Consider the following 25,708-nt stretch of genomic DNA (forward strand, 5'->3'; position numbering starts at 1 on the left):
CATGTGGCTCATTTATCATTTTTTTTTAGTTCTAAATTCCACATTAAAAGTTACGTGCCAGGTTTTGGATCATGTTCCTAAAGGACAAGACTGTCTATGAACTTTGGCAGATATCTTGTATGAGTTGGCAGGCTTACGATATTTCCAAATATCATATAACTGGCATATTGGACAATGCCCCAACCCTTTCATCACAGTCTAGACAAGCTATGTGTGTGTGTGTGTGTGTGTGTGTGTGTGTGTGTGTGTGTGTGTGTGTGTGTGTGTGTGTGTGTGTGTGTGTGTGTGTGTGTGTTGGGCAGATTAATAAATGCTGACTAAAAGAAAAAAATCTTACTGCAATGCTGTGATGCAAAAGAGTTACATAATTGGAAAAAATATTATATTATGTTTAAGAATAAAAAAGCAGTCACCAATGGTATGTAAGTACTAGACTGGGAAAACTGGCCAACCTATAAAGGAAAAAAACAGCAATGACATTCATGGAGTAAACTCACTGTATTCATGTACTCAATACAAACATTCTGTCTGTATTAAAAGATGACTAGATTATCATACAATCAGCACAGACATATTATTTTAATGTCTTAAAGAGATATTTTGCTAATTTATATCTAGCTCTGTGTCATGGCAGTGTGGGCAGGGGATGGTGTGGCTTTTCTCCGTCCGAGCAGCCAAGGTCTGCCGAAATCCATCTGATGACGCGAAATGGCCGAACTCCGTGCACTGGCGCCGCGGAGGGAAGCCACACATCGTTTATCACATGCTGACCACACAAAGATGACACAGAGCTGGATTGATATCGGCAAAGTATCCCCTTAACATTTCATATCCTGCAGAGCTGCAATTGTAACATGTCAATGTTTTGAGTTTGGACAAAAACTGCTCCACAGTTGATGTGTGGTTGGTCCCAGAGTCCTCCTGGGGAGGAGTGAGTTAGGTCGGGATAACAACATTATCGACTTATTTTTGAAGACAGTGGTCAAGGTACAAAATAATCACGGCCCTGTGTTCATAGAGTCCTAAGTCATATCTTATCTTGGCTTTTTCTTAAAGGAAAACAAAACATTGACTTTTCATAAATGAGTCAATGAATCACAGAGGTTAAAACACATGAGCAGTTGTATTAGGACAAAAAAAAGTCCACGTATTGAGTCCTTAAATAAACAAATACAGAAAGGAAGCTTGCAATTATCGTGAATTCATATCTATAGATGATTTGGTATCTGCTCTCTGGATAGATACAGCTATACGCAGCATGAATTATATAAGAACATGGAACACTAAAACAACATGGGCAAACGGGTCAGATTAATTCAGGTATTGCATAACTCAAACAAAACATTTAAGAACTGACAAGACTTAATTAAACTACAACTAGACTTGAATTTATCACATCATGACTTAATTGGACTATAATGAACAGTGGCAAAATAGTCATTTGAACCAGAAATAATAGAGAGAAAGCATAAAGAATATTAGAGGTGGATTGCTGAGAATGTAATTCAACACGTTTTTTGATCATGTTGAACATGCTATACTTAAATTCCCTTTCCAATACTATGTATACAGTGCCACTCGGCCAGGCATGCCAAAACACTTATTTATCAACTTCAATATCCAATGAAAAATATAATAGCACAATGTGGTGTCAACATACAACACAGCATTTTCAAGCCAGGGAACGGAGTTCACTATGCAGTAAAAACAAAATACTCTCACCCAGGAAACGCTCGTTTGTTCCTTAGGAGTATTTTAATCCAAAACAATAGTTTTCCTAAACTTAACTAGTCATTTGGTGTCTAAACTTAACTGTCATCGCTGCATGACCCTCACTTTTTCTGGCTAAACTCCACTACCATGGCCTGTACCTGGCTCACAGTCATGTGGATGGATGAAAAGTTATATTCACACTTGTTTTTTTTTATATTTCCTTTTGCTAAGATTAGATATTTAAACAACAGAAGCAACATTTAGCATTATGAAAATGAGTTTTGTTTGGGGCGTGAACTTTAATTGACATTTGCTTATCTGCGTTGCCAGATCTCAGCAGAGTTTATTCCTGAAACAGGTCTTGAACAAAGTAAATTTTCTCCTGATTTGTCCCTCTGAGAAAATGCTATTTTAGTGTCAGAATGTTCAGGGTATACAGTACAGTATTTGGCCTGTGAAAAAGGGGTCCAATATTTACTTTCGGTTATAATTGGAATCAATACACTCAGGACCTGCCGCTAGTCTCCTAAAGACGCATGGCCGTGGTGAAACCCACGTAACACAGAGACAGGAAACGTCTCTGTGTCTCTGGGTTCTGGGGTGTCTCGGTCGACCAATCGGATCAGTTTCTGGGTCACTGATGTCCCAAATGGTTAGGTGATAACATTTCTCAACAGCAGCCTCATGTCAAGGACTATGACCCGCCCAACTAGATATGTGCTATCAGTTCAACTTTTTGGAATTAACCTAATTCGATACAAAGTGCACAGATTTGTTTGAGACTGGGTATAATATTGAATTAGGGGCGAGGACATGGATTGGGGAATGTATTGGGAATGTTAAATTGGTACTGGCCTCTTTTTTGAGTCAGCATAGCTACTTTTTCTGTAGTTTCAAACTTGATTTGGGATCCGATGTAGAATGCTGCATTTACATAGCCCTGGGACTTGACTTAAGACTTGAGGCCGAGTTAATACATATGTGCTATAAAATCGATCATGACCAGTGGAAAAAAGCAACTCAAGTATTTCAGTAGAGTTCTGAAGTACTTGTACTTACGTATTTCCATTTTCTGCCTTTTTCATATTCTACTTCACTACATTTCAAAGGAAAGAAGTTTACTTCTTACTTCAATATATTTCCTTAACAGCTGAAGTTGGTTACTTTTCAGATTAATTGTTAAAGATTAAAGCAGTGGTTCCCGAACTTTTTGGCTTACTAAAAAGCAGTGTCTAGTTAGGTTCCTTTGTCACGTTTTGCTGCCGACTGAACATGTCAGGTCGGCCAAAATGAAGGCCGACAGCCCCCCAGACTGACGACGGCATGGGACACACAGAACAGACTTGAGTCACTGACCTCGCCAGACAGTCCAATGGCCGATAATCGGCCTGGTGTGTCCCGGCCCTAAGATGTCTGAGTTGTTCTACCTAAGACAACTTCTCCGATGGTTTGTTTAAAGCAGAGAGAGACCGAGCAGGGAGCCCCTACTACATATATTGTATAAAATGAAATTGCATATTAAACCGGGCCTACAATAATGTGCAGGACTGCCAAAAGCCTTTATACATACTTTTTTAGTTTACAGAATACTAAGCTATTAAAATATTAATTGTTGGCATGATTTTATAAACCATGTTTTATGGGGCACAGTGAATCCTTAGGATGAACTGCATGGGTGGCTACCTTAGTGAATACCCTACCTATAGGCCAGTATGCCTAGCATCAATGGGGATTTATTTTGCTAACAATATGTGGGAATTATGTTTAGACATTTTAATTTTTGAAAAATAATGTTAAAAAATTGACTTTGACTTGGAGGCCCCCCTGCAGTGACTTTGAGGACCCCCTGTTGAAGATCTCTGGTTTAAAGTATTATCCAATATTTTGCAAAACTAGGATTTTAAATGCAGGATTTACTTGTAGTGGAGTGTTTTTTTTACATTGTGGTATTAACCTAACTAAAAGATCTTAGCACTGACTGAATACCTCTTGAAGACATCTTCAGCCATTTCCCAGCAGCCATACATCAGTTCTGTGGCCACCTTTAGCAGGTCCTGGTTTATTGAGTTTCTGTGCAGGGCCAGCTGGCAGACTCAGTCATCTGTCAGAAGCCACAGAGAGCAGCACTTACCTGGAAGCTTGATCAGATGGCAGCCTCTGTAGACTTTCACAATGCAACACACAGCTGCCCGTGCTCTGAAGTCACGAGGGTAGGACTGACAGGTTCAGTGCCAGTGCAACACGTGCAACATCTCTCCAATGGTATATAAGGGTTATGCAAAGAAGATATGCTTTTCGCATCAATCACATAGCATTTCATTGCTTTAATTTGAATGTACAGTAGCTGGTTTACCACAGAAGAGAGTGTCAGTTGTTGCATTGGCACTGAACATGTGCACAAAGGCTTCACGAGTCCAGCATGAGGGCAGCTTTGGCTTGTGTTGTGTAAGACTACAAATGCTGCCATCTGTATACTGCAAGAGTTCAAATATCATAGCATATTATCAGGGTTGGGTAGTAATGGATTACATGTAATCAGAATTAATCAGATTACAAAACATAAGTAACTATAATCAGGCCAGATTACATTTGAAAACATGTGCCGCTAGATTATAGTTACATTGTCAAAGGATTACTTGATTACATTTTTGGATACGTCGTTGGTATCTAAAATATTTTAGATAAAGAAGATATGAAATGTTTAGTTTTTTTTATGATGATTTATGAGTAATGGAGTTTTTATTTACATAGAACATGGAAGATGAACATTTTGAGTAAGTGCTCCTCTTGGGTTACAACAGCAAAATCCTCCATGTGGCTTTTGATTTAAAAATTGCAGCAACAAAAACCCACACAAAAGCACACACACACACACACACACACACACACACACACACACACACACACACACACACACACACACACACACATACAATACACACGGTTCGTTAGTCAGTTCGTTTTGTAATCCATTACGTTGCTATACAATACAAAAACTGCCATGTAATTTGTATTCAGTAACTGATTACATTTCAAAGTAACCTGACCCAACCACGGATATTATAAATTGAACAGTAAATAAATAAATCCCTATAGCAAATTGAGGGGTCTAATTCTAACAGTATTGCATTTGTTGTAGGCCTACATATTTATACAGGAGTAGACCAAGCATGTAAAATATAACAACACAATATGAATAATGACAAAGAAAAACACCATGTGACAATCCAAATAACCATGTCCTCGTGGGCAAATAAATGACTTTGTATCGTTCTCACAGCAGATAAAGCATCACAGAGATGTTTACACATGATGTTAAATACATCAAATCAGGACAAACGGACTTGTTAAAGCACGTCCAGAGATGTGACACAATAAATAGCCAGTGTGACTGTAAAAATGTCACTTTTGAAACACACATCCATCCCAAAGAGTCCCACAGGTGAAGAGGTGAGGGGAGGCTTGACCAATGGTCCAATACAAGCTCGATGTTTTTGAACAATTGAGCCACGTGACCGCCCCAATAAATAAAGAGAGGGGGGGGGGAGGCTCGGCAGTAACTACGCTGCTCCGCTCGCCACCTGTAGCTGAGCGGGGAGGACGCCGCCTCACGTCCACACTCCTTGGCACGTTATTAATAATTATTACAGTTTTCTATCGTGTCCCCGTCTCCTTGGCTCCTCCCCGCACTGGTTAAATGCCCGCTTGGCGCTTCACATTGTTGCAGTTGAAGGGAGCCGCGACGGAGCAGCAGTTGGACTCTTTTTACCATCCTGACAGCTAGCTAACATCCGAGCGTTTCTTCTTTCGGGCTCCCGCTGCATCCGAGAAGCCTCCACTATGAAGACCATTCTCGCTGCGTACTCTGGCACCCTCAAGGGTAAGACGGTGTCTGGCTCGAGAAGACACGGACGGACGCACGCACGCACGCACGCACACACACACACACACACACACACACACACACACACACACACACACACACACACACACACACACACACACAAAAAACACAAACACACAAACACAAACACACACGCACACAGGTGGTCAAAACAAAATCAGGAGTAGCCTAATTCCTGGAAAGTGTCATGACATGAAGCACACAGCAGGCCGGTTTGAGTCTGACATGCTGTGATTAATAAAGAGCTGTTTTGCACTGCAAACACGTAGAATTTTAAAATAGCATTATTTCAACAGATTTTTTTTTTTTTGGGGACTGCAGGAATGCAACGGGAAACTTCTTTTCAAAAATGTCAATGCATGGATGATTGAAAACAAACCGAAGTCCTGATCACGGTTGTGTTGACACTGCATGTACTGTATGTGATACTGAAGGAGATCAGAAGTGCAGATTGATTACTGAATATAATTATAACGGTGTTTGGTTTGTGCTCTTTTTTTTCTTCTTTCCATTTGTCTGCAGTTGAAATGTTTGGCAATGAAAAAGTTTAGGAGAAATGAAGAATTATTTGGGAATGTCTAAAATGTGAAAAAGGGATTTATTTTGTTGAAAATGGATGCACTTTTAACAGGAAAGGCTGTTCTGGTAAGGTAGTAGAGACTGGATTTTGTCCCCGATCATTTCTTCTCAAATGGCTTTAGGAATGATCTCTTAAAGCCTGTATGGAAAGTTGGTACAATTAAGCAATAACTCTCGTAATGTAGGCCTACATATGGGCAGTCGGTATTATTATTATTATTATTATTATTATTATTATTATTACTATTATTATAAGACAGACTTAAAAACTGTGAACTCATCCTTTTTAAGTGGACTCTGCATCTCAAGAGTGTATCAGTGCAGTTACAGAATCATCAAGGCAGTTCTATTGAGCCATTGGAATAACTTGTATGTAGAGCTGCAAAGATGAATCGATTTAGTTGACAACTATTTTGATAATCTATTAATCGGTTGAGTATTATTATTTATTTTTTTTTTTTGGGGGGAAATAAAGTACAAACTCTCTGATTCCAGCTTGTTAAATGTGAATATTTTCTAGTTTCTTCTCTCCTCTGTGACAGTAAACTGAATATCTTTAAGTTGTGGACAAAACAAGACCTTTTGATGACGTTCTATTGGGCTGATTGACATTTTCCACCATTTTATAGACCAAACAACTAATCGATTTAATCGAGAAAATAATGGACAGATTAACCGACAGTGAAAATAATCCTTTAATAGTCATGTGCAGTGCTAGCCTTTAAGGCTCCATAGGATCATGGTTTACAGGTATTCCCAGCAGCAGCAGCCCAGTGCTGGGTTATTTTCAGTATGCACAGATGGGATTAGACGACAGCGTTTTTCCTGGAGGGGAGATTTTTTTTTTTTCTTCTTATGGGCTCTCGCCAGCATGAGTTCGACTGGCTTCAGACGCTCCTAATGTGTCCGTTACTTTATGCTCCTGCCTCCCCGCACAAGGTCTCCTCACATGTACCGTAGCTGCATGGCTTCACTTTCATGGGCTGGTGACTGAAAAGAGCTGGTGAGTAGTTGAGGCTGCGCGGCTGGGGCTCGGCTTAAATGTGTCTCGACGTGAAGCTGCTTTGATTGTGTTGTTTGACACAGTGTTCCAGGAAATCAAATATCTTTGTTTGTTTGATGTCCACGTTTTGGGTTTGTTGACCTCAAACCAGGACTAGTAGTATTGCTCTTAGGAGTGTGTTGACTGCATCTTTTCACTGCTTCTCCATCTATTTGAGCTTCTGTAACGGTCTTCAATAATCACCCACATGAACATTTGAAATGTAATGTCATCTTTTGCCTCCAGGCACCGGGTCTGGCATCCTCTCTGCCCTGCAGGACCTGTCCGTGGCTTTTTGGCCCTGCAGAGCCAAGATGGAAAAACATTTGCAGCTCATCTCTGTGCTGCAGTGGGTCATCACCTTCTTAGTGCTGGGTGAGGGAATGTGTTTGTGTGTTGGCGGCGCTGTGCATTCCACGTAAGCTGTAAGAAAGCAAAGAAACCTAGAAGATTTAGCTTGTAGTCTCATTAGTCTCATGGTCAGATCTCTGAGCTGCACACATGAATACTCTCCTACCAGCTCCTAATAGAATATTTAAGCCTGTTAGTTTAGCCTGCGTGCTTAGGTAATTAGCCTGTATTTACAAATTCTATTCAAATACTTGATTGGACGTCTGTCCTCTCTCCCTTCAGGTGCTGCCTGCACTGTGCTACTGATCTACATGTTCTGCACTGACTGCTGGCTTATTTCTGCCATTTACACCGCCTGGCTCATCGTTGACTGGAACACCCCGAAACAAGGCAAGACATCAAAGATGTCAACGTAAAAAATAAAATCACTGTTAGACAATAGTCCAATTTTGGAAATGTGAAGAAATTATGACCATATATCAAGCATTATACATCCAAAGTTACTGGACTGATGTTTCTGAAAAAATTAGTTGGATGATATGTTTGGGTCTGCACACGTTACATAGATCGATAATGGTTAAAATCTTCAGCACGTGAATGAACAAGCTTTGATTTTTAGTGCTAATCAGCAAATGTTAACCTCCTACAAAGCCCAACTAAGATGGTGAACATGGTTAACATACCTGCTAAATATTAGCATGCGGATGTTAGCATTTAGCTTAAAGCACCGTGTTATCAGGCCTCTAGGAAGTGCGACGGGCTTTTAAGCAAAGTAAACCTAGCAGCCAATCGGTGGTATTGCATCCTGGCCTGTCAAGTGATGCATGGGGCCTCAAAAGACTTTTTTTTTCCGATATAGACTTAAACGGCGAAAGATGCGTCTGTAAATCCGTTGGTACACGTTGTTGTGTTTTTTTTGTTGTTGTTTTTTTTAGCGTCACAAAAAGACTTTTTTTACTGTCATAACTGATCAAATCGGTAGAATAACATTTGGAAAGTATAAAAGATCTGCACGCGCTAAACCTGAAGTAGCCGGCTCGGCTGGTGGAGGTTTGTAGTGCGCCTGCTCTATGGGCTACAGCGTCTATCATCCGGGTAATGTTTGGCTCCCTGATGGCTTCACGCACCACTGAGCAACTCTCATGGGATAACCTGGGCTCCGCCTGTACGCTATAGCCAGTTCTTATACAGTAATGCATCCATGAGTGCTATGCCAAAATAGGCTACAGCTTGACAATGCAGCTAGCATGGCCGTAGTACATACTCGTCGTATTTACATGCAAATGCAAAACCTAACATGGAGGGCTGAAACAAGTGTGATAATGGAGTAAGTAAGTAATTCATCAAGCAAACAATGCATTTGTTATATCAAGCTTGTTAAATATGAGGATCAGTGTTATTGAATTGTTAATAAATGGGAACTATTTTCAAAGCAAGCAATCTGAAGTGGTTACTTAAGGCCCTGGATGGCTAATTTACTTTTTGTCTGACATCTAAATGATTCATTAAATAATGGAATAATTAAAGAGAGAGTAAATATGTTATAGCAGCTGTAGTTGTAGTTGATGTAATTTAGTGATTTTGAATGTTCTCCTCAGGTGGCAGACGGTCGTCTTGGGTGAGAAACTGGACAGTGTGGACATATTTCAGAGACTACTTCCCAATTAGGGTAGGTAACTTTGTCTCTTTTTTTTTTTTTTTTTGGTATATCTTTCCTAATTCATCCATCCCCAACCTTAAACTCTGAACAGGAGTGGTATAAAGACTGGCTTGCAACCAGTAGGGGGAATTAACCATGAAACCATGGGTGTCTTTGTGTATTTTGTTGTCACACGTCAAAGAATTCTTAACTCTTGCTTAGGATAGTCAGTATTGTATGATTTTAGCTCGTTCATCAATATGTGCACAGGTTTGACCATATAGATAAGCTTATCAGGGGTGGATCAGGTATCAGCTGCAGGCTCCATGCTGTTCCTTGTCCCGTGTTGATTATGATGAGTGCTTGACGTGAGTTGGGAGACTTTGTCCTAGCTGATAGGCCAAGGAGCAGTGGTAAGCTTGTTTTGCTCTCAGGTGCATCTTTAGACCCTGGTTATCGCAAACTGCCACACACACTGCATGCAGGGGGAGGCTGACCTGACTGATGTCTTGTATAAAGTACTTGAAAGCAATACTTGAGTAAAATTACAAGTATCTTACCAAGAAATGACTTTGGTAGAAGTTAAAGTCACCTTTTTAAGAATATTACTTGAGTAAAAGTTTTAAAAGTATCTGATATTAAATGTCCTTAATTTTTACAAGTAAAAGGAAAGACAAACTTTGACTATGAACTTTATTGTGGCTTCCTTCTAGTAAAGCGTAGTATTCAGGGTTTAGCTAGCGGTCTTCTTTCCATTTAAGTTTGACTGACAAATGGTGACTGTCCCGCGGACAAAAGGTGAAGGTGCGGAGAGTCCGGCGACCCCCGGCAGCCATCCCATGGATTTAGGCGTATCCTCGGCCGTTCGGGGCTGGCCGTCGACACAACTAACATTAACGTTACAAATCGAATCAAGAAAGTGTAATTATGTGGCGGGGGGGGGGGGAAACTGCAGCTATTTTATCAGAATGACATGGATAAAACTGTAATGGATTAACCCATCTGTGAACGGATATATTTTAATTGACAATTGTGTTAAACAATGAAAACTACAACTCCGATGTCCGATGTCATCAAAAGTCCGTGTTTGCATCCATTGTTTTGATTGCGGCAGAAAATGGACATATTGTACGTTTTAGTACAGTAACAAAGTATTTGTACTTTGTTACATTACAACACTGCTGAACATAAATGGTCAGTGAAGAAGCCACCAGCCATGGGTGGAGTGTGTTTTAAAGGGAGGATGGGTTCCTCTAACCTGACTCCGCCAGATGCATTGCTTCGCGTTTGCTTGGCATATCCACCTGGGAACTTTCCGCTTGAGAACTTTTGGGAAGGGGCGAAAATACAGGTTAGCTGATTGGATAAACCATCTGTCTATCACCACCTATGTTGGTGATAGACGGGCCAAATCAACCAGTCAGATCAACGAAGTGTATGAAAATACAACCACAAGCCAGGCTACCCCTGCTGCTGCAGGCAAAGCATAGCTCGTTAGCTCAGCAAGCAAGCAACATGTCGGTGAAGGATATTTGCCGTTTGTGTAACGAGAATTTACGAATAAAAGGCGCCATTTCAGATTCCCGGTCAATATTCCAAAAGAAGGATCCAAGAAGAAAAAAGCATTAGCGAGCGGCTAACAGAATTAGGGCTACCGCTGTCTGAAAATACTGGTTAGCTGATTGGATAAACCATCTGTCTATCACCACCTATGTTGGTGATAGACGCTTCTCGTTGCGCCCCACCTAAACCCGCCTCAAAACCAACGCTGATTGGTGAACAGCTCCAAATTTTCTGATCTGCGAGTGGAAAACTGGAGCTCGCGAGATCAGGACGGTCTCACGAGGCTAGTGTTCCACATGATTCAGCCAGCTGGCATCAGATTTTTTTGAATCATCACTCTTGTACAGACTAGAGCAGCAACGACTAGTTGATGAATCAGTTAGTGGATTGCTATTAAAGTGATCTGCAACTAATTTGATTTATTGATTAATCTTTTTCTAGGCAAAAGTAACAAACCTCTCTAGCTCCAACTTCTCTAATAAAATGATTTGCTGGTTTTGTTGTATATGTATCATTGTAAACTTAATATCTGAGGGTTTCTGACATTTGATGAGGTCTCCTAGGAGACAGGGGAGAATGTGACGGACATTTTTCGATATTTTGTGCCATTTTCAGGGACGACACGATTGAGGATGATTGGAGGATTATGGGACAAGGTGAAAGGGTGGAGGTGGGTCGTGACATATGCATGAGTTGCGGCTGACCGCTATGAAGAGAAGAGCTTGTTTAAATGTTGGCAGCGTGAATATGATTGGCTTGAAAGAGGAAGTGGCTGAATCTGATTGGTTTAGCTGGTAGGGCCCAGGAGAGAGGAAGGGTTTGTGAAGAAAGATGGTCTTCCTGCTTGAACTTGCGCATTAGCGTCATTAGTGATAGCAGGGGCGTAGCACAACAATCTGGGCCCCGTAGAAAGGCATTCTCTGTGGACCCCTCCCCACATCCACAGCTATTCATTCTAGCATCTTTTTGGGCCCTCCTCACATATGAGGACCCTGGGTACTCGGTCCCCTTTCTACCCCCAGTCCGACACCCCTGAGTGAGAAAACCTTGTATAAAATCACTTCAGTGCCAAGGTGTTGATGAACTTATCTACTGCTGTACAGAGTGTGAAAACGAAAAGAGGGCTGCTTAACTCCAGGGCCCAGGTTCCCGAAGTCCTACTCTTTGCAGCTGAACCTGTGAACCGTTCATCTCATCGATCTGTTCAGTGTGGGGTTTTAATGTAGCCATTAGCCTCTGTCGGTTGATGAGATCATTCTTTGATTATAGTTGACTCTCATTTCAATCTCAATATTGCTGCAAGACATACGTTGGTCAATGTAGTTATTTTGCAGTTGTGCAAAGTTTTAGCTTTCTGTCAAATGTTGAAATATTGATTATTAGCTACTGACGCAGGCTGTAGCTGAACATCTATCTCTTGCAACAGAGTTGATAAGTCAGTTAATGGTGCATTACGCGATAATTTGTTGTCCCATAGCTCAACACAACCAGAATATATCTGCAGGGGCATCTGTTGATGGTAGGGCAAGTGTTTGCTACTAACATATGACTTATTATTTATGAGTTGGAAGCCAACTGGTCAAAGTCCAGACCAGCCTTAAAAATCCAAGTCAGAAGTCTGGATTGTGACTGTTACATGAACGTCTACAAGTCTGCCTCAACACTAGAAACAAAGGCTGCTCTGTAACACTGGTGGTTTTATGCTGTAACCAGTAAATACTGTCTCCTCCCTAACTATATAGAAGGTGTTAAATCAGAGTTTCCGCAGGGTCTTAAAAAGTCTTTAATTCACTTTAGTATTGTGTTCTAGGTCTTAAATAATTTGAAATGGGTCTTAATTTTCCTACGTCCATGTAACGCTACCTCTAATGCTCATTGAAATGTGTCAAAAAATAAATAAATAAATAATAAAATGAAGGCCAAAAAAATATAAATTGGATGTATATGTAGAGCTTATTATTCTGTGTCGCTTTTATTGAATTTGAATACATTTATTTACTTTGCAAGTACTTTTGTGACTCTGCATTTTGTTGTACTTTTATATTGTGATATAGGTCTTAAATTTCATTCATAAAGGTCTTAAAAAGTCTTAACTTTGACTTGGTAAAACCTGCAGAAACCCTGTAAATGGTGTGCAGGTCTCCCTCTGTCCTACTGTACTCTCTTTACATCTGCCATGCCAGCCAGGTGGAGTCCTGCGGTACTATGGTGATCCCCTCTGTTAATGTGGTTATGCAACTGTTGTGTTTGACTAGTAGCGAGGAAGGGAGCTCTGTGTACACACCGTGATGGATCGGAGTCTACCATGCAGATCCGAGCACCGTTAAAGGCTCTTATGAGATTCTGCAATTCCAACATGAACCCAAGAGGTTACTGTAAAATAATGCTGAATGTTTAAAAGTTGTACTTTATTGCTACCAATATCACATATGTACAACATGTACAGTGGGTCAGTATTTTATGACTGTACTTGACCGAGGGGAGTCATGTTGGGTTCGTGCTGATAAGGATGTCCTTGTTCTACAAAAACATACACTGTGTCCTAAATTCATACTACATATTTATTCTAAGCTGGAGTATGTAGCTTGTTGACACTCGGAAATATGTAGCTACAGAATGCATGTATGGATTGAACATTTCATATCACGTGTATCCTATTGACATCATACATTGCTCAATTTAGTTATTGTATACTCCAACATGGTTATGCATTCTAAAAATAACAACCCAAAGAAAGTGGAGGAGCAACAGGGGATGGTGGTGATAGAAGTCCAGGGACATTTCAGAAAATCTGTTTAATTTTTGGAAAACATTTAGTTGTCTATTTGAGTCTGTCACTGGCCAATTGAACCTCACCGTTGGATTGCATTTCCTCACAGACGTGTTGCATCATTTTTAGAGATGAAACAAACTTAGCAAACAGATGATTGACAGAAGTTTGATTGGCAACTAAATTGACTATTGATTTACGTCATTTTTCAATTGACAATAAATGACAAACCGTCTCGGGTTCCAGCTTCCCAAATGTGAAGATGTACTAGATTGGTCACTAACATGACATTTCTCCTATCGGATGTTCCCAGTCTAGCAGTGTGCCCCTCATATGGAAATCCGCCTCACACTGGTCCTCTTTGTGTTATTGTTCTCCAGCTTATTAAAACCCACGACCTGCTGCCCAGCCGGAACTACATCTTTGGCTACCATCCCCACGGCATCTTCTGTTTCGGTGCTTTCTGCAACTTTGGGACCGAGGCTACAGGCTTCTCCAAGAAATTCCCGGGCATCAAGCCCTCCCTGGCAACCCTGGCAGGAAACTTCCGCTTGCCTGTCCTTCGAGACTACCTGATGTCTGGAGGTGAGAGGATTTCTTAGAAGCCATGGGGTCTTGTTTGAGTTCTTTAAAAAGTCTGATAACTGTATCTGTAAGAGAGCGGACCTTTGGCCTATTGCACAGCTGAAATGGCTTCTGTGTACTTGTGCTGCTGATTTCACTGATTGAGAGAGCTTTAACTATTCCCTTCTCAAGGGTTGTTTGCTGTTCAGCTTTACCTGCAGATATTGTGCATACCCTCTTAGGATGCTATAGGTTATAAGGTTATCGTACATGTTTCGAAAGGCTACATTGGTAAATAGCCCTTGTACAACTGTCTTTGGAACCCTTTTTTTTGTTATGTGTAATGAAACAATCTTATCAATGTTCTGAGACAAATTTCATTTTCAGCTACAGTATAATTAAGTACAATAAAGCCTGAAAGTCTAAAAAGACCGATTTATTATTGCGAAAATACATGTTTTTGGTTGTTGTTTTTTTTATTCGCACGCTATCATCTTATCATGTAAACACAATTTCAGAAAGCACAATGATCCTATGTAGGCCGTGTGAAATGGGGAACCCCAAATAAGCTACTAAAAACTTTTCAGAGGGGGCCCATGTGATAATAACATGACAATTTATATTTATTATTATTTTTTTCTTTTCCCCCACCCCTAATTTGCAGCCAGTATTTGACCAGATCTAATAGGAAGATGCAACAAACTTAAAAAGAATTCGGTGTAATTGCCAGTTGTGCAATGCTTCTTTACTGCAATTTTAATCATCTTTTCATCGCCCCCCCGCCCCTCTCTCAGGTATCTGTCCAGTGAACCGGAACTCCATCGACTACCTGCTCTCATGTAGCGGGACAGGTAATGCTGTGGTCATCGTCGTTGGAGGGGCTGCGGAGTCTCTGCAGTGTTCGCCAGGCAAGAACTCTGTCACCCTGAAGAACCGAAAAGGCTTTGTGAGGCTGGCCCTACAGAAAGGGTGAGCTGGCTGCACCACACTCCCAGACAAGGACACGTGCACTTACAGCGACCAAACACAGCCTTGACCAAATCAGATTTGAAGATGAGAATGTCATTCTCAGGGCTGAAGTGGCTGATTGCAATGAATAATTCCTAGATTATTACTCACAGGCAGGTTGAAATGACCTCACAGAGAGCATCCCAGAATATTTTTTTATGAATGTGCAGGGTCGCCCTCCATAAAGCTAGGAGCTGCTCGTTGCATGTGTAGCAGTTGTGTACTGTCGTGCGTTGGGTATATCGATGAAACATGTACTCTTTTTCTCTTTGGCTCTAGCCAGCTGTTTATTACCTGATGAGTAGTCTATATCCACGACGTTCCACTTCCGGGATTGCTCCGGTGCCGCAGGAAATTCCGCCGGATGCATGTATTTTCGCCAATGTCCGTTTTCCTTCCGCTTTCTTTGTGTTAGAATTTTAAGCTCTGGTGGATTTCTGAGGACTATGGTTACCTGCTCCTCAGATCTCTGAGGGTAAATCCAGACAGCTAGCTGGACTATCTGTCCAATCTGAGTTTTCTCCCGCACGACTATTTTACGTCACAATGACGATTGTGATTGGTTTAAAATAATGCCAATAAACCAGAGCACGTTTTTTTTCCCCTCCCGGAATGCTGTGTGGACTAGCCAGACCCTCCTCCGCTCGGCAGCGCGTGGATGGTCTGGTAAAGCGGGACTGGCTGATGAATAACACAGGGTAACGGTTACAGTAGTTCTCCACAGTTGGTCACAACCAGTCTCACACGGAATGCTAAAATAAATGAAATTGTAGTGAATTTAAGCTAAAATGAAGCTAGCAAAAATGATGATGATGTTGACAACAAATGAACAGAAAAAGACCGTTTTAAAATCACGAAAGAAACTAAATCGACATGCTGCGTTCACTCAAGTCACTGAATGCTGAAGATAAATAAATACAGAACACAGGTTTACCCATTAGAAGGCGATTCAAATAAATGTATAACGGAGCTGATGTTAAGGCAGCTTACCATGGAGACGCCGCATGCACACTGTAAATAAATTTCGGGGTTCACCGCTCAAGTCTGCAGGGGCGCAGCAGAGGCCAGCCCCCGATACACACAACCAGGTCTCCATGGCAACCACTTTTATTTCTCCAATAAATGAATACACAGTGACGGTGATGGCAAGTGGAATCGTTAACTCCGCTACACACGCTCTGCCCATTTGAAAGGATCAGACTGCAGACTGTGTGAGCTGGCATCGGGCTGGGCTCAGCCATGCATGAATCACTATAACACACGGTACTATAAAGGGAAGCAAGCCTGATTCCTTCTCAAATCTAGCTGTGGCTTATCACACGGTGCACCTTGTCCAAAGAAGCTTAGAGGTAGTACAGGAGACATGCAGTTATGCAGAATTCATTACAACTAAGTTAGCATTCCAGCTAAAAAAAAGCCTGAGCTGTGAATTGAGGTCACTACTGGTTCACTTTCTGGAACTTTACGGCTTAGTTTTTATGCTTATAAAATAGAGATGATGTCGAAACCAGTTGAGTAACCACACAAGTTGAATAAGGAACATTCAGTAATAAGTGCATTTTCAAGGTTTGCGATCACAAATGTTTAAAAAAGTGGCCGGGTTAGCTCAGTTGGTAGAGCAGGCGCACGTATGAAAAGGTTAACTCCTCGACGCAGTGGCCCCGGGTTTGTGTCATTCCCCCTCTCTCTCCCCCCTTTCATGTCTTCAAAAAATATATATTCTTAAAAAGGCCTTAATTGCAACCTTGTGATGTACGCAATTGTAATTTACTGTACAAGGTGCAAACTTTGTCCAAAAGTTGGGACATTTTCTTTCTTATTTCTGGTAAAACGCTAGATAGTTTCTCTCAATTCCTTGAAGAAAATGTTTAAGTCAAATGGTGGGAGAAGTTAAAATCCCTCTTTGAAGTGCACACAGCTCACATGAAATATGTAACCTCTGAGGGGGGCGGGGGGGTCACAAACCAAAACGTGTAGATGAGGCTCCATGCAATGGATATTGATTGAGCAGTTATGAAATGAGAGTTCCAAAGGTTTTCTAGGTCCAAAAGTATCTCTGGAAATGTTTGGGCCACTGGTCAAACATATTTTAAACTCGGCTACTGGTACTTACTGGTAGATTTAATATCAAACCAGAAAGTTTCCTGATTACCCAAACCCTTTTTATAACTCTTGTGCCAACAGTCAAGCTTTTGTCTTGTTATGTATAACAAGTGTGCACAGTTTGTTTTAGCCAAGGGGAAGTGTTTAATAGGCTTTCTGTGAGGTTTTATCCTGATTAGAACCTTGTTTTACATGTATTGGGTATCCACCACTAGACACTTGTTTATATATTTTATAGATATTTGTTTTATGATAGTTTTTTTTCTCTCGTTTGTTGAAAGCTACTTCTTGACATTGTCCTACGGGAGCAGTGTTGTCGTACGTGTACATTAAGGGCCAGTTTTACGAGTCGTCCTCTGTGTTTCCTCAGGTCTGACCTGGTTCCAGTGTATTCCTTCGGAGAGAACGATTCCTACAAGCAGGTGATCTTCGAGGAGGGAACCTTATGGAGATCTGTCCAAAAGAAGTTACAGAAGATCCTAGGCTTTGCCCCGTGTCTTTTCCACGGGTGTGGCCTCTTCTTCGGCAACTCCTGGGGCATCGCGCCTTATTCCAAACCGATCACCACCATAGGCAAGTTTGTCTGCTAATGTTTGGTTAATTCAGTGAGGTACAGATCAAGGGTTAGAATGTCAGCCATGCTATTTTAGTACAGTTCATTACAGGTAACACAACGGACACAGTCAATATTTGCTTTGTCCACCCTGAAGGGTGTATTAATGATTAATACTGATAATAACAATTTCAACAATTTTGAGGTACTTGCAAGCCTACTTGAGTATTTTGCACAGTACTCTACTACATTTCAGATGAAACCATTATACTATTACTGCAGTATTCATTTGACATCTGTACTTAGGTACAGATTCTAAGGAAAGCTCATTGTGGGACTGGCTCTAGTGGCTGTATATAAAAGAGACTTCAGATACAGTATTAGGGGACCACTAAAGTCTATATAAAAGAGACTTCAGATACAGTATTAGGGGACCACTAAGGCCTATATAAAAGAGACTTCAGATACAGTATTAGGGGACCACTAAGGCCTATATAAAAGAGACTTCAGATACAGTATTAGGGGACCACTAAGGTCTATATAAAAGAGACTTCAGATACAGTATTAGGGGACCACTAAGGTCTATATAAAAGAGACTTCAGATACAGTATTAGGGGACCACTAAGGTCTATATAAAAGAGACTTCAGATACAGTATTAGGGGACCACTAAGGTCTATATAAAAGAGACTTCAGATACAGTATTAGGGGACCACTAAGGTCTATATAAAAGAGACTTCAGATACAGTATTAGGGGACCACTAAGGCCTATATAAAAGAGACTTCAGATACAGTATTAGGGGACCACTAAGGCCTATATAAAAGAGACTTCAGATACAGTATTAGGGGACCACTAAGGCCTATATAAAAGCATCCAAAAAGCAGCATGTCATAGGACCTTTGATGATACTGTGGTCTAGTGCACAGAAAATATTCCAAATAGAGAACACAATTCAAACTTTATTAATCAGATGTGTCACACTAAGTAGTTTGACTGAAGCTGCCCCCTTTTCTCCAGTGTTGGTTCATGGCCTAATGTTTGTGTAGCCTTAGATCACGAACATAAGTGGAAAGAAGCCCCGGGGTTGGCCAGTACAGAGAGGTACAGATTTGTTTGATTAGCTCATTGTTTTAATCGTCTCCTGTTCTTTTTACAGTTGGGGAGCCAATCACAGTGCCAAAAATTGAGGATCCGACTGAGGAGGTAGTGGAAATGTACCATGCAATGTACATCCGGTCCCTCCAGTGTCTTTTTGACAAGTACAAGACCCGCTTTGGCCTGAAAGAGAGTGAAGTCCTGCACATCCATTGAAGGGACAAGGGGGAGCAGGATTTAAGAGACGTGCCAATGCTTTTGCTGTCTTTCACTCATGCAGCCATGTAATTCTACCTAAGCTCTTTTAAGATATTATATGCTTAACGCACAGACAATGCAAATGGAAGATACCACTTCATTATTGGGATAATAAGCCCAAAGTTTAATTGAGCCAAAGACCTACGTTGTCCTCGCACATGCATGCATTTCTACTGTATAAAAGCCAAAGGTGAAAGGAATTCTACAGGGTGGATTCATATTGTGATTGCACAGTACATGTGATTGTATAATGCCATAAAGTATTAATTGTAAAATGTAGAGCGGAACAAGCCTATTTTTAGTGCTTGTCCCTCAATGGATTTTTCCGATGCACTTTTTGTATTTCTAATTACCTTCTTAGGATTTTTGTGCCTTTTTTTTTTTTTATGAATATTTCCCAAGACAGTCATTGTGCTGCTTGGCTTGATTTCCCTTACTTGTCCCACTGGTGCCCAGGTTTGGATGGATGGGTTTTGTCTATGCAACAGCAACTTCAGTGATGTATTGTATATTCAAGTGAAGGTTTTGAGCTACGATTTAAAAAAAGTTAATAATAGATAAAAGTTTTGTGGGTGAAAATCCTGAATTGTTTGATTCCAGTGGATCTCTTTGTAACCGTGCCACTGGTGGTGATTGAAAAGGAAAGGATTACACTGGTCTTATTACTGGTGTTATGTTCAAGGGTGTCACTAGTACTTAAATAAGGGTGAGTAAAGAATCTATCCTGGAAATGAAGTAAGTAAGCTTGTGTCATGTTGATGGGCAGTAAATTATAAGATTGTCATTCGAAGACCAGTTCCCTGTGGTTTCACCATCGTGCCTTCTCGTAAAGAGCAGTGTAATCCATCTGCACGCAATAAACAGCGAGACCTATCTACGTGAAGAATGGCATTATCTTGTCTGCCGATATTTAAATTAAACTTTTGTATGTTTTCAGAAGTAGAAGTGTGTTTTTGTGTCTTGTTTTTGGAAACCTTTCCCCATCACGTAGATATATTTCTAAAGCTACACCTTTTTTTTTTTTTTTGATTAGGACTTCTTCCAAACCACTGTAGGACAAACATGTGCAAGAGTATTCAACATGTCTCACTCTGTAGCTAAAACAGAGAGCTCAACACACAGGGTGAAAAGAGGAGCTGCAGCAATGTGCAGTACAACAAAAATATGGTGTTTTCTGAAAATTAAACCATGTAAACCTATTCTGGTAGAATCTGTAAATACAATTATGAACCTGAAAATGAGCATAATATGAGCACTTTAATGCTGCCTGGCGCTCTCTCTCACTTCAGTCACTCTCTACCTCGCTCGTCCACATACTGTTACTGTGCAAGTGGGCACTCGTTGAGCCTTTCTCTAAAACTGCCATTTTGACTAATTGACAGATTGTGAAATATAAATAAAACAGACAGACTGCAGTGCACGACAACACAAACAGATAAATGGTGAAGGAAGATTGATTCAACGTAGGGAGTGATACAGAGTGCACAGTAAAAAATAAAAAATAAATTTTCATCTATTATTTGGGTGGGCTTAGGAACATTTTGGGTTAGCTTCAGCCCTCCTAAAAAAGAGCTAACGACCTCCCTGTGTGGTGTTAGTACTTTTACTTAAGTACAGGATCTGAATACTTCTCCCACCGCTGGTCACTACCCCCCTGGTGTTACCCCCTAACCATTTGTCAGGAAGATAAGATCCTTTGAGACTTTTGTCTCTCAGTTGACTGTTAATACATATCTAACAGACCGTAGACTTCATCAAACTCAACACATGAAATAATCTTACATCTATGATCTAAATGTTCACTTCCCACAGCAGGGTTTTCCTAAAAGCAGCAGCAATCAATACTTGTTGTAAAGTCCAATGACCCTGTGGAAACAGAACTCCTCTCTGTGTGTGATGCTGCCCCCTCATGGTTGCTTAATATTCTGCAGTCAGGGTGATCAGAGCTTACACAAGTGGTTGAAAGTAAAGTACATTTAAGTACTGTACTTAAGTACAATTTTGAGTATTTTTACACATCTATTCAATACTTCTACTCTACTACATTTCAGATGAACAAATATACTATTACTGCAGTGATTATGTTACTTTAGTTAGGTGTTACATTGCAGATTCACATTTTACTTACAAAACATATGATCATTTTATAAAATATGGTACATTGTTACAGATTTAACTATCCAACAGTAGCCTAACTAGCTCCACGTCGACTGCAACATTTGCTAATACAGGTGTTTTAATTTCCCTAGCTGCTAGATGAGGAATACTTTAATGTTACTGTGGTCTAGTGCACAGAAAATATTCCAAATAGAAAACACAATTCGAACTTTATTAGTGGCCTAATGTTAAGATCACTAACATAAGTGGAAAAGAGCCCCAGGATTGGCCAGTACAGTATACATTTGAATAGTTTTCGTAAGTTTTTGTACTAGCCCTAATGGAGATGAGAGGTGAGAAATTTTCTGGGTGCCATCATTTAACTGTCACCCCCATGTCACGCTGTGCTATGCAATTTCCTCCTATTTTGCAGCTTTGACAGATTTCAACGGACACCCGCCCATCCTGGATGATAAACAGACAATACAACCAATAGTAACACGAGTTTTCAGTAGCAGGCACCACCTTTACACGACTGACGTTAGTTCGAGCCAATCAGCAGCCTAGATGTCGCGCCTCCCAACCGGAGACGGATTTCCGAACCAAGTGTAGCAAAATAGCCTGTACTTTGTTTACGTCCACTTGGTTAGCTAGCTGACAGCTGTTGTAGCGCTATAACCCTCACGAACAACCGTGTCTGCACGCCTCTAGTGGTTTCCTGGGGCTTCGTAAACTTTAAACCGAGTGCTCTGGATGTCCTGGATGGGATGTTTTGTTGAATGAGGGGGACCCGCTAGATGCCGACAGGAGGATGAACTCCATCACCGGTCGGGTTCTCGCCATCCCCGCCGCCTCTGTCACCAACTCTGGAGCTTCATCCTCTCGAGCATTACATGTAGAGCTCACATCCCAGCAGGTAAATGCAAAGCCTCTGACTTATGTCAATACGAACTGCTTTCAAATGACACACAAAAAAAACTTGGACTGGACCACGTCAGTGTGTAATATACTGTAGTTTACAACGTCAGTTACAACTGCTGCCTGGAGGAACACGGCAGGCCTATCAGGTTAGCTAGTTACCTAGCATCTGCTAGCTTGCAGTTAGCTAGCGTTAGCTTACTGGAAATTAATGGAACTGGACTGACACCCCAGATACACTAACACCAGTTAGGCTGCTGGTAGGCATTTTAGAGCCCGACTTTTTCAGTGTGTTGCACTATTTTGAGGGTATAAACACGTTTATTTGTGCACGAAGCTAGCATGCTTCTGCTAATGGCAACTTAACTTGGCGTTATGTCAGGTCAGCACGCAGGTGGCAGCTCAGTTAACGTTAAAGGGAAACTGTAGCATATTGCTGTGGTGTTATATTGCCTCATAAAGTTATTTTATTGGGATTTTAAAAACGTCTAGACCATGAACTGATTTCATTTGTGCTTCTTTGGAAGCCTAACAAATCGATCTCCCGTCCATCCATTCATTTGGAAACGACATGCAAAAAGTTGACAGCTCATTCATTAGGGCTACCGACCTCAGATTGTAAAATCGGGCCCCTCACAGACACATTACCATCCATGACATTTTGAGTTGTAGTTAGGCTAGATGCTGATTGGAACGGTAGTTAGAAACAGGCTGTCCATCGTTGTTAGATATCATTATTAGGCTGAGCATCGTATTCATTTTGTGCAGCTTTAAGAGCAAACACCTGATCTGCACACAACATCCAATGAGTCACATCTACAGTATGCAGCAAGAGTTTCTTGGACCTACATCAAACTACTTCAGTCCACATCAGGAATCCAAGTATCTACAGTCGAGAACCCTTACAGTATGTTGCTCCAGTCACAGCAAAAGTGTGAACATAAGTTAACTTATGTTACCTCAAATTCATTAGGTTAAAGGTCCCATGACATGGTGCTCTTTGGAAGCTTTTAGATAGACCTTAGTGGTCCCCTAATACTGTATCTGAAGTCTCTTTTATATAGACCTTAGTGGTCCCCTAATACTGTATCTGAAGTCTCTTTTTATATAGACCTTAGTGGTCCCCTAATAGGCATATTCTATTGTTATTCAGATTAAAAATAGACTACTTATATTTTTCAACAGTAATGTTTGAAAATCTGACATGCTGTATTTACCAAGTGGTGCTTGGTCATGTAAATGCTTTCAGTTTTATGTGTCTAGGTTTAAAAATTTCTGGCTCTGAATTTTCTGCAGCGACCCCCATACAGTGGCGATGAATGGCCTTTTGTTTGTGCTCTTCAAAGCATTGGACACTTACATTTGAAAGATGTATCTGCAGTGACGTTCCATTCACTTTCATTGTATTGGCTTGGCAGCAGACATCCCAGAGACATCAACACATCAGCAAAAAAGAAATCTACTATGCTAAATACAATTATTTGACACATACAGTTATGTCACTGTGTATTTGGCCGAACTGACCCATTAAAAAATGCCTCTGCAGTTTCTATCTTTAGCTCTTATTTTAGGAAATTCCATGTGTTCTCTCACATGATTAATCTGTGACCATGTGAATATTCTAAGGGCATGGGGCTGTGACCAATGCACGTCTTATCACTAAATCTTATTTAACAGCTGCACTAATCGGAAATCGCCGTAGATACACACATCCCCTCAATATAGATGTAAAATTGTCTTCGAGATTCCATTGATTGAATTAGAGTTAGTTTCTTCCCACACCCTATAGCTCTATAATAAAACATTGTCCTACTGTTGCAACATTGTTCTGCTGGCTTACAGTACCAAAAGATAGTCTGAGAGCTGAACTCAGCAGAGTGGATTAATGTAGTTCATTACGGAGGGCTTGTGACTTCTGTTCATAAACCTGGTATGAAATCTGTGAGAGTGCATTAAAAACCACTAGATGCCAAACCTTTAAAGCTGCAGCACTACAAATACCCAACACTCAACCAAATGCAAACACTGTGCTTTGAGAGGGCTTGCTCTGTTGTAGGGCTATCATCATATATCAATCATATATTACAGCATTGTTGACCAAATACATATTGAAGTAATATGAAGGGACTGTAATGTTGCAATATTTTGGGATAAGAGATTGTGCTTTCAGATGTACACACATAAAATGTTAACCCAAATCCTACTTTTATATCAATATAATATAATATAATTATAATAATAATAATAATAATAATATATCAGTTAGTGCTGTCAATTAGTCATAGTTAACTCGCAGTTAATCGCACATTTTTATCTATTCTAAATGTCCCTTGATTTCTTTTTGTCCCATTATTTTTTTCTCATTTTAATGCTCTTATCAACATGGAGAAGTGGATCGGCTTGCTTTGTGCTTTTGTCGCCTGGCTTTGACGGGGGGGTGGGGGAGGTGGAGAATTGGCATTAGCTGTGTGCTCGGCCATCACCTGTGTGCTCGGCCATCAAGTGGTATTTCAGACTGGACGTGCTGTGATGATAGCTCAGTTCACATGAAAAAACACACGGATCACTTTGGTCTCGTCAATGGAACCATTTGGCAACTTTTAAAGTAAACTTTCCATTCAGAATCTTACTGGCGACTTCCGGTTTTGGATGCGAACGGAGTAGACGCGTCTACCTCGTGCTCCCTGTACAAATCTTCTACTTTATCAGTTTATAACCTTCTAAAAAATGGCATCCAAATCAACCAAGCATGCGAAGAAAGACACAAGTAAAGATGACGCGATCGCGGCTCATGGCGAGGTTAGCATGTCGGCCTTGACTAGCTTACTGGAGGAACACAGAGTCGCTCTCTCTTCTGATTTCCTGGTTCTGATTGAACCGCTTTGACATCCTTAGAGGCAAAACTTGACCTCGTCCAGGCTGCGGTGTCGGACCATGGATCACGAATAACGTCATTGGAATCCAACGCAGACGACCTCGGCGAACGAATTCACTCTCTGGAAGCGGTGTGCGCCGATCTGACTGAGAACTACGCTAAACTCAAGGCCAGAACAGCAGACCTGGAGGGCCGCAGTCGGCGTAATAATATCAGGATCATTGGCTTACCGGAGTCTGTTGAGGGTTCTCGGCACACAGTGTTCTTTTCTGAGATGCTGTCGGAAATCCTGGGCGAGCAGATTTTGCCGTCTCTTCCGGAACTTGACAGAGCTCATCGGGCTCCGATCGCTAAGATGAAACCGGGAGGGAGACCGAGAGCGGTAATAGTCCGTTTCCGGCGTTATCCGATCAAGGAGGCGGTGATACGTGAGGCCTGTAAAAGAAGAGGATCCTTGCAGTACCGTGGCAACCCGATCACCTTTTACGATGACTACAGTCCGGAGGTTCTGGAACAGCGCGCTCAATATCGAGGGGTAATGGCAGAGCTCTACAATCTTGGATTTAAGCCATCCCTTCTTTTTCCCGCAAGGCTGAGGATCCTGACTAAGGAAGGTGAGCAAAAGATGCTTGCATCTTTAACGGCTCACCGTAGCGCCTCTAGGGCCGGGACACACC

At 41.1% G+C, this 25,708-nt stretch overlaps 2 protein-coding genes across 4 annotated transcripts in view; both read left to right on the plus strand.

Annotated features, from left to right (window-relative positions):
- Positions 1–5,269: 5,269 nt before the first annotated feature.
- Positions 5,270–20,083, plus strand: dgat2 (diacylglycerol O-acyltransferase 2). Of its 2 annotated transcripts, none has more exons than XM_039778094.1 (8): positions 5,270–5,593; positions 7,485–7,613; positions 7,872–7,979; positions 9,188–9,258; positions 13,942–14,146; positions 14,920–15,094; positions 17,607–17,809; positions 18,945–20,083. In XM_039778094.1, the coding sequence occupies exons 1-8, from the start codon at positions 5,554–5,556 to the stop codon at positions 19,097–19,099; spliced, it is 1,086 nt and encodes a 361-aa protein (XP_039634028.1). In that variant the 5' UTR covers positions 5,270–5,553; the 3' UTR covers positions 19,100–20,083. The 2 variants fall into 2 exon arrangements, with proteins under 2 accessions (XP_039634028.1, XP_039634029.1); XM_039778095.1 differs by lacking the exon at positions 5,270–5,593 and adding an exon at positions 7,063–7,199.
- A 1,750-nt stretch (positions 20,084–21,833) lies between these two features.
- The window catches only part of uvrag (UV radiation resistance associated gene), a 102,358-nt gene continuing 98,483 nt past the window's right edge, over positions 21,834–25,708 (plus strand). Inside the window, exon 1 of one of the 2 annotated variants that reach the window (XM_039777481.1) lies at positions 21,834–22,154. In XM_039777481.1, coding sequence (XP_039633415.1) covers positions 22,050–22,154 — 105 coding nt within the window. In that variant the 5' untranslated portion in view covers positions 21,834–22,049. The remainder of the gene's footprint in view (positions 22,155–25,708) is intronic. The other variant, XR_005636422.1, reaches the window with a different exon arrangement.

The sequence above is a fragment of the Perca fluviatilis genome, chromosome 16 (genome assembly GCF_010015445.1).
Source record: "Perca fluviatilis chromosome 16, GENO_Pfluv_1.0, whole genome shotgun sequence".
Classification (NCBI taxonomy): Eukaryota; Metazoa; Chordata; class Actinopteri; order Perciformes; family Percidae; genus Perca; species Perca fluviatilis.